The sequence below is a fragment of the Tachypleus tridentatus genome, chromosome 1 (assembly GCF_004210375.1).
Source record: "Tachypleus tridentatus isolate NWPU-2018 chromosome 1, ASM421037v1, whole genome shotgun sequence".
NCBI classification, from domain to species: Eukaryota; Metazoa; Arthropoda; class Merostomata; order Xiphosura; family Limulidae; genus Tachypleus; species Tachypleus tridentatus.
The window spans coordinates 92,505,004-92,517,898 of NC_134825.1; the positions used below are offsets into that span (position 1 = coordinate 92,505,004).

At 32.7% G+C, this 12,895-nt stretch overlaps 1 protein-coding gene across 5 annotated transcripts in view; it reads right to left on the reverse strand.

The window, feature by feature from the left end:
- Window positions 1-12,895, reverse strand: part of LOC143255515 (PAN2-PAN3 deadenylation complex subunit pan3-like) — a 44,396-nt gene that overhangs the window by 10,795 nt on the left and 20,706 nt on the right. For 4 of the 5 annotated variants that reach the window (XM_076511300.1, XM_076511328.1, XM_076511337.1 and 1 more), the window contains 3 exons: window positions 11,558-11,733; window positions 9,592-9,643; window positions 1,499-1,563 (listed from right to left, as the gene is read on the reverse strand). In XM_076511300.1, the coding sequence (XP_076367415.1) occupies window positions 11,608-11,733 (126 nt within the window). In that variant the 3' untranslated portion in view covers window positions 1,499-1,563; window positions 9,592-9,643; window positions 11,558-11,607. The remainder of the gene's footprint in view (window positions 1-1,498; window positions 1,564-9,591; window positions 9,644-11,557; window positions 11,734-12,895) is intronic. The other variant, XM_076511318.1, reaches the window with a different exon arrangement.

Consider the following 12,895-nt stretch of genomic DNA (forward strand, 5'->3'; position numbering starts at 1 on the left):
TGCTTTGTACATGCTATTATTATATGTTCTTAGGTCATTATTTAGTCTAGTGATACCATTAGTACACAAAGGGTAGGTCAGTTTCACCAGCAGTTAACAGCATAAATACAAGAGACCCATGTAAATACTACATTTCTTGTTTTTCCATATACATTTTTTTCTTATTAAAAAAGTAACTAAAATGTAAAAACTAAAATCTTATTAGGTTAGATAATGGTAAATAAAGTAATAATTCTCATGATTGCATCTGTGAACAGCTTGTGACATCCCCCCATCTGAGAGGTACAGAGTTTTAATTTTAAGTATTCATTATCAAACAGATATTACTCAGGCAAAGTGTTCAAGGGGCAATAAAATAAAGTATAAACAGATGTATACTGTTATGAGCTTTAAGTTACTTAGGATAAACAGTTGTGATTTTCTGTTACAATTTGCAGTCATTCTATAAAGAAATAAAGAGTGAATTAGATTTATCTTCAAATATTTTATGGCTGTTACAAGGGCAGTCAAATTCAGAAACCTCACACAGGGTTGGGGAAGTAAAAAAATAACGTATGAAATACAGTTTTTGTGAAAAAAGTTTTGTATTTACTATGGAGGTTTTAGATATTATGAACTGCAATCTGAAAATATTCAATGTATTTTTAATCTTAATATGCAAATCGTTTTATACTCCGAGCAGTCAACTCTCTGACTTTATATACTTATGGAGAAATTTTTAATAAAAATACTTCCTTTAAAATTCTGTTATTTCTGTCTACAAAAAATGTATAATGTTTACTAAAAAGCTGAAAGTGAAGATACACAAAAGTTATTGTACAGAAACTCTGGCAGTCACAAGGTCAATGGAATCCACTCAGCCCATGGCCTGAGGGTTAAATGTAAAATGACAGTTAAGCTTAAGGGCAGAATGCCCTCTTGTCTGGTTATTTGTCTAGACAATTATATAATATGGGCAAAAGAAAATTAATCGAATTGCAATTAGGCAAACAAAACAAATGATGACCAAATTGTGTGAAACTTTAGGTGTTGAGGGTTAATATTCATTAATAATAACAATTTTTACAAAATTCTTACGATGTTTATCTTATAACTCAGTTGTTCTCAATCAGTAATCTGCAAGCTTATTTCAAGTGGTTTGTAGAAAAGTTGTGTGATTATGGAAAGGAAGCAGCAGCAAAAGAGTATAGTGTGGCTAGATAAAAACAAAAGTCTGAGAAACTGTTATAAATAATAAACTTGAAGAAAATTAAATTATTGTTGTTATTTACAGAAATGACTATACTTTCATTTATTTTGTTGTTTATTAGACAATTAATAATAGTTAAAGTTACAACCAAAGATAACAGCTTGAACAAAAAGAAAGAAGTAAAAGGTTATTTAGAAGAAACTACAAAGAAGAGATTCAGAAAATTCCAAAAATATTAAGGTAGGATTTAAGCAAACTTATTAATACTATTTCAAATTTATTGTAAAATTAGATTATAACATTTCATACTCAGGTCATTTGTTGATAGTTCCAAGTTTTATGAGCAATCGAAGTAATCTTCCATTTTCAACTTCCTATTAGATTAAAAAATGTTTATAACTAAATTGATATTTATATGACAAATACCCTTAGTGTTATATTTCATTATATCAATTCAGATTCAGACCATAATTTATCTTGAAAACAATTTCTAATAAAACTTCTGCTGACATGAAAATATGAAGAGCATGTGTAATGATGCGAAAGTAATAAGGTACAGCAGATGTAGACCTACTGAATGAACTACCTATAATAATGGGATAAACTATGAAATACTGACCTTTCAAATGATAAAACTCTCTCAATACAAGAAAATGTATCAGGTTTGTTCATAATACACACACACATTCATATACAAAAAACATATATAAACAAAATCCAGGGTATTCCAGTGAAGTATTCAATGTATGGGACAAAAGAAGTTAGAGTTTGACTTTAATATTAACTGAGGTGTTTAATAAAACATTCAGAATTAGTTTTGTGGCACAAGTGTGATACCTCAAAGAAGAAATTCATAGTTAAGAAAATATTTAATAAAATGCCATTACTTTGAAAACACAATTAACTAGACTTAGAATAGCCAGAAGGTCTAAAGAAGAAAGATAAATAAGGAAATTTATTCTTTCTTTTGCTATTATTCATTATTTCCTGTAAGAAAGTAAATCTAAAATATACTGAACAATGACTTAAAGTTATTATGGACTCAACTAAAAAAAGAATCTGCTTGTAAAATTACCTTATCTCAAAAAGCCTAAAAATTTATATAACAATTTAGTTTAAAAATTATCTGTTGAATCAATGAAAGAGATAATCAATGTAAACAAGGCTTGCCTGTTGAATTTTCACACAACACTACAAGATTTTCAAATGATAGACTAGAGGGAAGGCAACCAGCAAACAACAACAACTACCAAATCTGGGCTACTATTTTCCCAACAAACAGTAGGACTGACTGTCACATTATAATACCTCCATGGCTAAAAGGGCAAGCATGTTCATCAATAGGTTTCAATTCTGTGACCCACAACTTGCAAACTGTGGGCAATACATCCTAACCACCAGGTTATACTAGCATCTGTAAACAAGGTAACTGTGAACTGTGTCGACAAAATTATATTAAGGAAGGATAATGTATTTATGCTTCTAACAATGACATTCTTTTTTGTACATGGTATATTATAAACTGCAAAAGTATATGTACTTAAATGTGTCATACATCATGGTGGAAAATTAAAATGTAATATTATGTATAAACTGGCATAATTATCATTTACATAATTCTGTAGTTAGCCCTTCTCAAGCACAAAACTATTTTCATGAATGTATTTAAACAAAATTCTTATAATTGAAGAAAACTTCAAGTGTTTACCATTTTAAATCTTTTAAAACCTCTTTAAATAACAAGTAGATAATTAAACTACAGAAGATATATTCTATCATATCAATTTGAAAAAAAAAGTGAATAAATCTTACTTTAGCATACGAAAGTGATACTGTAACTAAGACAGGATTTGTATCTCAAAATGCCTAGTATGAGTATTAAAACGTTTACTAAAATAAAGTAGAGAACAACGTTTTGATATTCTTAGGTCATCTTCAGGTTAAAGAAATACAGAATTGAATGTGAGCTTAGTTTCAAACTTTCGTTTTGGTTCCAAGTTTATTGTATTGTTATACACAGTTTTATTTTACCTACATACTAATATACTTATTCTGATTTCAATGTTTTATTATAGTCTTAATTTTTGCTCTTCCCTTGAAGAATAATGCATCATGAAGTTGACTGTAAAAGTTCTACTAAACCACTTTGAGTAAAGTCTAGATCAAATATTCCATTTCCCTTAAAATATATGTATCTATATACAGCTCATAAAATAAAGTAAATTTCTAGTACAGACTTTGGAATGGTTATACAACTTTTGTGCTTTTATCATGATTTTATTTTGTCTCTGCAGAAAGACATATTGCTTTTTCTTTTCTCTTTTTCCAAACATTTTACAATTGATCACCATTCATCATTTCATAGTAGATTGGATCATACTTTTCTCCAATACACTCAGTCACCTTCTTTCATTTTTTTTACTTCAGTATTTTAAGCGTTTTATGTTGTAAAAGGTAAAACAATCCAAGCTCTTGTTTCATCATAGTTAAACCATGAGTCTTTTCATGGAACTAACAGCTCACAAAGCATATTTTGGGAGCTTTTAGTCAATTGAACTGGGATTTAGTACAAAGATACTTTTCTAGATATCATACATTGAAAAACAAAAAAATGGTGTACTTGGACATCTTTAATAATTATAAAGGGTCGAGATACCAAAATAAGCATAATTTTAGATATTTTGACAATTACTCCACCATATTTCAACCAGTTTGCATGGAATTTGGCACAAAGATATTTTCTTACAGGTTCCTACTTATACAAAAACATGCAATATGCCCATTTCAATTCATTTCAGGAGGGAAGTCAAAAAGTTAAATAAATCTATAATTTTACAGGTTTTGGTCAACTACTTGGCCTTATTTTGACTAACTTATAAGGAAGTTGGTACAAAAATACTTTTTTTACAAGTCTCAAAAATATATAAACATTTTCAAATTTTTGTCTTTTTTGCTGAAACATTCAAAAAGAAAAGCACAATTTGTGATTTTTTGAGAATTATTTGTGTATATAAACTTACATACATAAGATCTGGTAAAAAGATACCTTCTTGTAGGTTCCAAACTGTGACATAGACAGTTTCAAATTGGCTGTTTTTCAAAATTTTTCTGTTGTCAAAGGTTGCTGTGTTGTAACTGCATGGGAAAGGTTTGTTGCATTTGTCTGCAAATGTTGACCTCTTTAATTGCATTTATCTTACAACATTGTGTATATTTTAATTCTTCTGACTTGATGCCAAATTAAAGAAGATTTTCCAATATCTTTACAACTCTATGTTAAGCTAATATTGACAAGAAAAGGGTGAAAACTAAGGTGAAACAATTCCAGCACTTGTAAAGAGCTAAGAGAGTCAGTGTAAATAGTGCAACTGGGATATTGCATAGCTTCTACATCATCCAGGGTAAGGATAATGGTACACAACTTGGCAGTGAACACAGAAACTGCATAGGGGATCTTATGAACCACCACCGAGACATAACAAACCATGGAAAATCACAAAGGGTTAACTGATTTCAAATCATCCATATAACCTGGAATGAAGAAATGGTTCAAAAGATGTTCAGCAAAGAGAAAATGGTACTTTCATCTGGTAGTAATCACCTTAATCAGATGACTTAAAGAAATGTAAACCACTTTGAGTAAAGTCTAGATCAAATATTCCATTTCCCTTAAAATATATGTATCTATATATATAGTTGATAAAATAAAGTAAATTTCTAGTACAGACTTTGGAATAGTTCCATCTGGTAGTATCCACCTTAATCAGATGACTTAAAGAAATGTCATAGGTGGGGACGGTAATAAACCATGCCAGGAAAGCCTGACTGATGGAGACAGAAATGGCATCTATGGACAAACTCAATTTGGCTTGCTGTGCCTGGATATGAAGGCCAAAAGGAAGACTGGTAGACCACCTATTCCAAAATATCATAGCACACTGAGAAATGAAGACATAACCCCAAATGGGATACTGTGGTAAGGATCAAAGTTGGATGGCATACTGCAAAGCTAGTTGAAAACACTAGAGGTGAAGTGGTGGAAAAGACATCAATAGAGGGAATAACTAGATGCAGACAGAGCCACCAAAAAAGTACAGGATGCAAGGATCACACCTGAAATAAATGAGATCCACACAGGAATGATGATCGACCAAGCAGGGAAAGTACCTCTGAAATGAAATGCCACCAAAAATAATTCAACGTGTGGGTCCCACAATGAGTTTCCATAGTGTAAAACACAGGGAGTAGGAATTTGTACCTCTTGGATGACTGACAGAAGCTCACAGGTAGAAATGTTAACAGGGATTATAACCTAGTGACAGCTGACAAGAGAAAACAAATTATCCAAAATCTGATAAACAGCCATGAGTTTGAGAAGTTCATGTGAAAACTCCTACACAGACCAATTGCCCAAAACCCCCTGGTGATTGACTCACCCCAGCTCTGAAAGGAAGCCCACATAAACAGAAGTAACTCAGACCACATAGGAGGAAGTGGGACTCCTGCCAACATATGGGCCATGTCTAACACTAATAAAGATCAGCCAGCAAGGAGAAGGGAAAATGAATAGGAGTATCCAAGGCATCCTGTGCAAGATTCTACTGGTCATGGAGAACTCACTGAAGCAAATGTGTAAGAGTTCTGCCAGAAGGTATGACAGGTGCCAGAGGTGACCATCATCCCAAAAACTACAGAACCTCACTAGAGGAAATAAAGAAGCAGACAACAGTCTGAAAGGCCAGCTCTACAGAATGGAGTCCAAGAGGGGAAGATAGAGCCAGATCAAGATGGGTGTTAAGGAAAACACCTAGATGTACAAAGTACTGAGAAGGATGAAGGTAGGACCTCCCCAAATTAATCAACCATCCCACTCACACAGCTTCGAGAAGAAACTGACAAGTAGGTCTGACTGACTCCCATTTGGAAATGGCAAGAAAAAGTCAATTGTCCATGTATATATGGAAGCACAGCCCCCAAGGTAAAAATATGCTGAGCAAAGGGAGCAAATGCTCAACAAAAACAGACTACACAGAAGCAAGATAAAAGAACAGATCCATAAAAGTTATATCCTCCCAAGACAGGCAAACTGGCAGCAGTAAAACCCACAAGGAGCAGGAAGAGGACAAATGTCTTGAATACACACTAGCACAACCAGCAATCTAGAGGTGGAGGAAGGAAAAGGGAGAAGTTACGTATTGCCACAAAAAACAGCAGAACTGCATGAAACTGTGACAGATAGGGCTAGAAAGGGTAATTTAAGGAAACAGGATATGAGGCCACACCTATAAAACACTGGATCTCTTACAGAGAAGTGAACCATATGTGTCAGCCAATGACTATAGACAACACATGGCTAAAAGTGAAAGAGAAGAGAGAAAATGTGCCTAGAAATCCCACAGGGTTTCCACAATAAACCTCAGATAGGAAGGGGAAGACCAATGCTGAAATCAAGGTAGAGATAAGAAGAACAAGAAATTTTTGGGACCCACCTCCCTAAGTATGTAAATTGAACCCACAACTGGTAGTCTAGAATGTGAGAGCCAAGTTGCAAGCATAGCCTGACCTATAGCCTGTGAGACACAGGCACATCAATGCCATCACAAAATGAAATGGCAAAAGCAGCATAAATCCAAACAAAAAGGAATGGAGAAATAAAAGAAAAAAATAGCAAAAAAGAAAACAACACAATCATAAGATATAAGCTCCAAGAAAATCAATGAGGGCTAAGTAGAATCCTCAAAAAGGCACAGTAAACTTTGGGTGGGAGGAGAACTCAAATTTATAGTCAGCATATGCCTGTGAAAAGTTCAAAAAGTGCAAGAAGAATAAGTGCACAAACAAGATACAATATGTATTCCATATAGTGCTTCATCTCCCTACAAAAAGGTTGCAAAATTCCCCAATGGGTCACCCACACTTGTGGTCAAAATTGTGGGAACAGACAAATTATACACACCCAAAATGGTAATATAAACTTCAGAATTTACTGTGATGTTAAACTAGCAAAAAATATGTGGCAAACATGGGTAAACCAAATGCCCTCAAAGAAAATTGAAATGAAATTAAGTTGAACAAAGTTAATTTAAACTAGGTTATTGCAAATGAAGTAAGAGAAAATTAAACTGCTTTGAGTGTCATAACTGTCTAAAGAATGACATCTGCACTCAAATACTGCCAAAAAAAGAAGTGACAGTTCTGTAGTCATACACAGAGGACGTCACATGAATCATGCAGTGGTTTACATGAAAAGACATGTTGGAACTTTATGAATATTTGTGGCACACATTCATAAAAAGTTCATAAATAGGTGTCAGCAAAAAACAAGAAAAGCTAATTGGGAGAGTACCATATCAGAACCATCATGAGGTTATTCACCTTCAAATGATCTTGTGGAATATCCCATCCCACCTCACTGGTTAATGTTGCAAAAATCAAGGAAGATAACATAATTTAATATACCTGTACAGTGCAGATTTTCATTTAAATAAAGCTGGTCATGCACCACTCACCATGAAGCAAAATCCAAATAGTAAATATTAAGCAAGGGCCCTTGAAAGTGAAGAAATAATGAATGGAAACTTACCCAGTTAAAGCTGCACTGAAGTATTAAAAACAATCACAGGTGGTAGATGAAAACCCAACAAGGAAGAAACCATGATGTGATGTAAATTAAAAGCAGATGAACATATTAGGTATAGTCCTCTTGCTCGAATATAGAAGTTCTCCCAATGGTTGACAAAAACAGATAAAGATAAATGAAGGCAAATTCAAGCTAAAAACTCTGGAAGTTATAATAAATGAAGACCTCCTTCATGAGTATACCAGGTACAAATGTGAAAAAGAAAGACAAAAAAGAAGTGCAAGTACTGCCAAAACGAGAAGTGATAGACGGGTAGGGGAACACAGAGGGAGCCACATGCATCACAACAGTGTACTATGCTCCTGCTGGTGAAGAGGTGATGCATGATGACTTGTATGAGAGACATGTTGGATCATTTGATTCCAATAGAGAGGAGTAGAAGGCTTGTGACATGCATAAATAAAAAGATTGCAAAGAGGAAGCAGAAAAGAACAAGAATAGCTAATCCTGTCTGAACAGGGAAGTACCATATCAGAAACTTTTCATGGAACAGTTAAAGAAGAAGTGATAATTGCAGCATAGATCTCCATACCACTAACAAGTACTACATATTTTCAGTTTGGAGAAACATATGCCATAAACATGTATTACAGCAAGTCCTAAAATTTTTACTACATATAGAAGAGAATTAAGCATTAGGTAGCTAGCCTTTCCATATGAATGAGTACAGAGAACAAATACACAAACCTATATCAAAAATTGTTTTAGCATGTGCACATCAAGATGATGGATATAACAATCTGTTCCAACAATTTACTTTAATACCAGTACAAAGTGTTGAATCTGAAGAACCAAATATGTGATGATATCAATAACGTTCAGATAGTATGTAAACTTCTTAGCATGCTGTAATGCTCCAAAAAATGTTAATAGTAAAGTAAATTGCACACTAAAAATATCCCCATTTCAATCAAAAATCCATTCTTACGTAATACAAGCAATTTTTGTTTAATTTTCAATCATATATCAAATAAAGGACCACTATAGAGTAAAATCATAGTAAAACTATCAGATCTGTTTGATAAATTATCATGAGTTAACATTTAATGAAGTCAAGCTGTGCTTCATATTTCATCATACGAGTATGATCACAGTATGGCTCAATAGATTTTAACACCTTACACCTATGAACATTCTAACTGATCAAATTTGCTAACAAATTACCTGACAAAACAACTAAGTAAATGACCATCAAAACATTATAATTATACTTGTCACAATACAACAGTATTAGGCCCAGTATACCTTTGAGCATTACTTTCTCTACATAATCCATTAGGAATTTTCAAGAGTTAGAAAAATGTATAATAATAGTGTTCCAACCACACTGTATTTTCCATATCCAGTGCTAATCACATGTTTCACTTAATAGAATTCTTTGGGCTGGATAGAATACAATAAAAACATTAGTGGTAAGAACACTATTTATATAAGCTGATTATTATAACAATTTTTATGACACGAACACCTTTTACTAGTTTGTGAAGCAAGATTATAATTATACTTATAATAAGACATTAGTATTATACATTATATTTTTAAATACTACATCCTTTATCTAATTCACATAGTACACATAGGCCATTTCACCTTTACTAAATTTTATCATGTTGACATTCAACATGACAAGTCTATAAATCACATAGTGTTAGCTTTTAAACATTTTTATATGTGTTACAATACTTTGGTACAATCTATACAGGATTATAAAATAAATTTTATGAAAATAAAAACACAAAAATTGAAATGACTGATGTTTTACCTTTATAGTGTTGAGGACTGACTTCAGTTAAAGTGCGCCTGTGCAAAATGTCCTGATAAAAAGAAGGAAGCAGTAGTAATCTCATAATACATCACAAAATATTTCTTTCAAATCAATGGTAAAACACTGCAGTGATTTTTACACTGTTTTTTACATTACAATAAGTTAACACACTTGGACATATGTAAATAACTAAGTTCATTTTGAAAAAAAAAGCTAATCCGAATATCTTTTTTATTATATAAAACTTTGCAAAAAATTAAAGAATTTCATTACAAAAATAAGTAGTCTGTGAAAAAATAACAGCAAAGAAATACACCCTACAGTTAATTTATTGATTTTAAATTAAAACTACATTCATGAACTTAAATATTTGTTGGCTTACAGCTTTCATAATGTAAATTAATCAACCCTGTTTTGACACATTTTGTATGTTTAACGTACTAATATGTAACCTACGACTCAATTAGTTTTGTTGTAATAGAACAAACCACTGAAACTAAACAGAAAGACAAAATATTCTTTTGAAAAGATGCATCACAAATTGACTAACTGCTAAAGAGAAAAGAAAATTTTATAGAAAATAAACATATAATTGCAATAATTTTCACAAGCTATTAAATTATTAGGTTGTCCAGAAACAAGTGTCAGAATTCTCACAATGACATTTATAAGCTGAATATTGAGTAACTTAAATTGGATGGTTGGTTTAATCCAATGTTTGTCACTTACAAGGTGTCTTAATTGTCTGCTGTTTCAACTCTACTCAGAGTAAGTTTCACAACCCCCAAGGCAGCATGGACAAGAAGGACTTTCATCTGATTTTCCTCTATGATTTCAAACTTGGACAAAAAGCTACTTAAACTACATGAACATCAACCAAGCATTTGACCATGGATCTGTTATTGAACTTACAGTTCAGCATTGGTTCCAAAGGTTTTGACATGGAGATAAAAGTCTTGAAGACCATGAAGGTTGTGAAATGAAGCCATCCTTAGCTGAAAACACATTAAGGGAAGCAGTTGAGACAGACCCTTGCACAACAGTATGAGAGCTTGCAGATGGTCTAAGCACAAGCAAATCGAGCACTGCCAACCATCTGAATGTGATTGGAAAGACAAAAAAGTTAGATAAGTGGGTTCTGTATAAGCTGACTTAAGCTCAACAAAATCAGTGTTATGAGACCTGCTCTAAGCTGCTGTTGCAAAACTGAAATAATCCATTTCTTGAACGAATAGTGACATGTGATGAAAAGTGGATTATGTACAACAACTGGAAATGATCTGCACAATAGCTCAATCGCAAACAGCCCCAAAGCATTTCCCAAAGCCTAAGTTTCATCAGAAAAAGGTCATGGTGACTGTGGCCAGCATCATTTTTTACAGCTTTTTGAATCCAAGGGAAACAAATCACAGCAGACAAATACTGTCAAGAATTGGCTGAAATGCATTGAAAGTTGCACGAGAAACAACCAGCTCTGGTCAATCAAAATGGCCCTATTCTTCTTCATGACAATGTTTGTCCCCACATGTCAAGGAATGACACTCTAAAAATTGAACAAATTGGGAATCAAGGTTCTGCCTCATTCACCTTGGTTTCCAGATCTTTCCCCTACAGATCTTTATTTCTTAAAGCACTTTGACAACTTTGTTAATGCTTTTAAAACTAGGCAGCTGTAGAAAAAGCTTTCGGGGAGTTCACTGGTCATAGAAACTCCAGTTTCTACTGCAGGGGCATAAACAGCATAGTTACACATTGGCAAAAGTGTGTTGAGGCAAATGGTGCTTACTTTCATTAAAGCATGTTTTACAACACTGGTTTACACTTTTCCAAACTCTGCAGTTCAAAAACGACATTTATTTCTGGACAACCTAATACTTTTAATAGATCTGCTAAGTGGGCATTAGTACAGTTTTCTTGAGAGTAACTATTTTACAAATGCATGTCTAATCCTAAGAAATATTACCATTCTGAGTTCATCAGGAAGAAAAAATGAAGGTGCATTGGCTTTTGGTTTCATGTGTTCAATGTTTGAAGGATTTCCCGAGTACACTGTATAATCTGGCATAACAACTGGTGCAGGTGTTTCTTTTGGAGATGTTCCAGTTTCTTCAGCAGCAAAAAAGTATGTTGTTCCTCCAACTGATTGTTAGTGAAATTCAAAGAATGTAAACTAGTGTCAGGTTATACTACATTAACAATTTCCAAGATTATTATTGTTTCATTAGAGAATCATTTGTGAATGATTTTTGAATAATCCTCAAACTTATCAATTTAAAAACAATACAAACAGACTCTAAGACCTTGATCATTATTATTGATACTTCATTTAGATTATATAATACTTAACATTAGAAAGGAAAACAGAATATAAAAGAATAACCACTAAAGTTGAATAGGTTAAGAAACAAAGTAGTGTTACATCTCAAATCTAACAGTCTGTTAATTGGTTAACAGGCATGTATATATGTACATGTATAAAATAAAAAAGAGGGAAAATAAGTAATACAATAAATTTTGAAAAAAATCAGGATGATGTATGGATGAATAGACAAAACCATACAAAAGTCCCAAGTAGTCAAATATTTCCAATAAAAAACTTTCATTTACAACTAAATGTTGAATTCTTTTCATATGCATGAATTCAGGTGTGAATAAAAACAGTTAAATTGAATAATGCTATAAAGTTTAACAATGGCAACTTCCCATAAGTTTGCAACATTGACTCAGAGGTTACTTAAAGAGGGAATTTTGTACACTTTTGTGTATTCATCCCTATCGTGTTTCTTTTTGGCATTGCTATACCTACACCATCCTAATTTTTTTCAAAATTTATTTTATTACTTGTAGAAGTTTCAGCTTAGCATAACATGTCATCTTGATGGACATCATATATTGAAGTAAGTGAAATGCTATACTGTTACTACACTCTCCAAGTTAAAATGCAACATTCTGGTGTGCAAATCATCACAATTTCAAGCATTGGTGAGCCAGAATTTTTGATGCCAGAATCAGAATAATAAGCAAAACATTTGGCTTTTACACTACTTCTAGGTTCTCTATTTTAGCAATGTTTATTGGCTAAACTGCCAGTCTTAATAGCTTTTGAAAACCTTCAAAATCTAAGTAAAGTATTTATAAAAGTCTCTTAGTTTGTTATGAGAGAGATTTGAGACACATAAGTGATAGTTATTTTATTCTTCACCAATCCTTACACACAAAGCACTACAGTGCGTAGTGATATAGTTGTGTGTGTAAAACTGTGGTGTAGAATGAAATCACATATAATACAGTCTACATCACA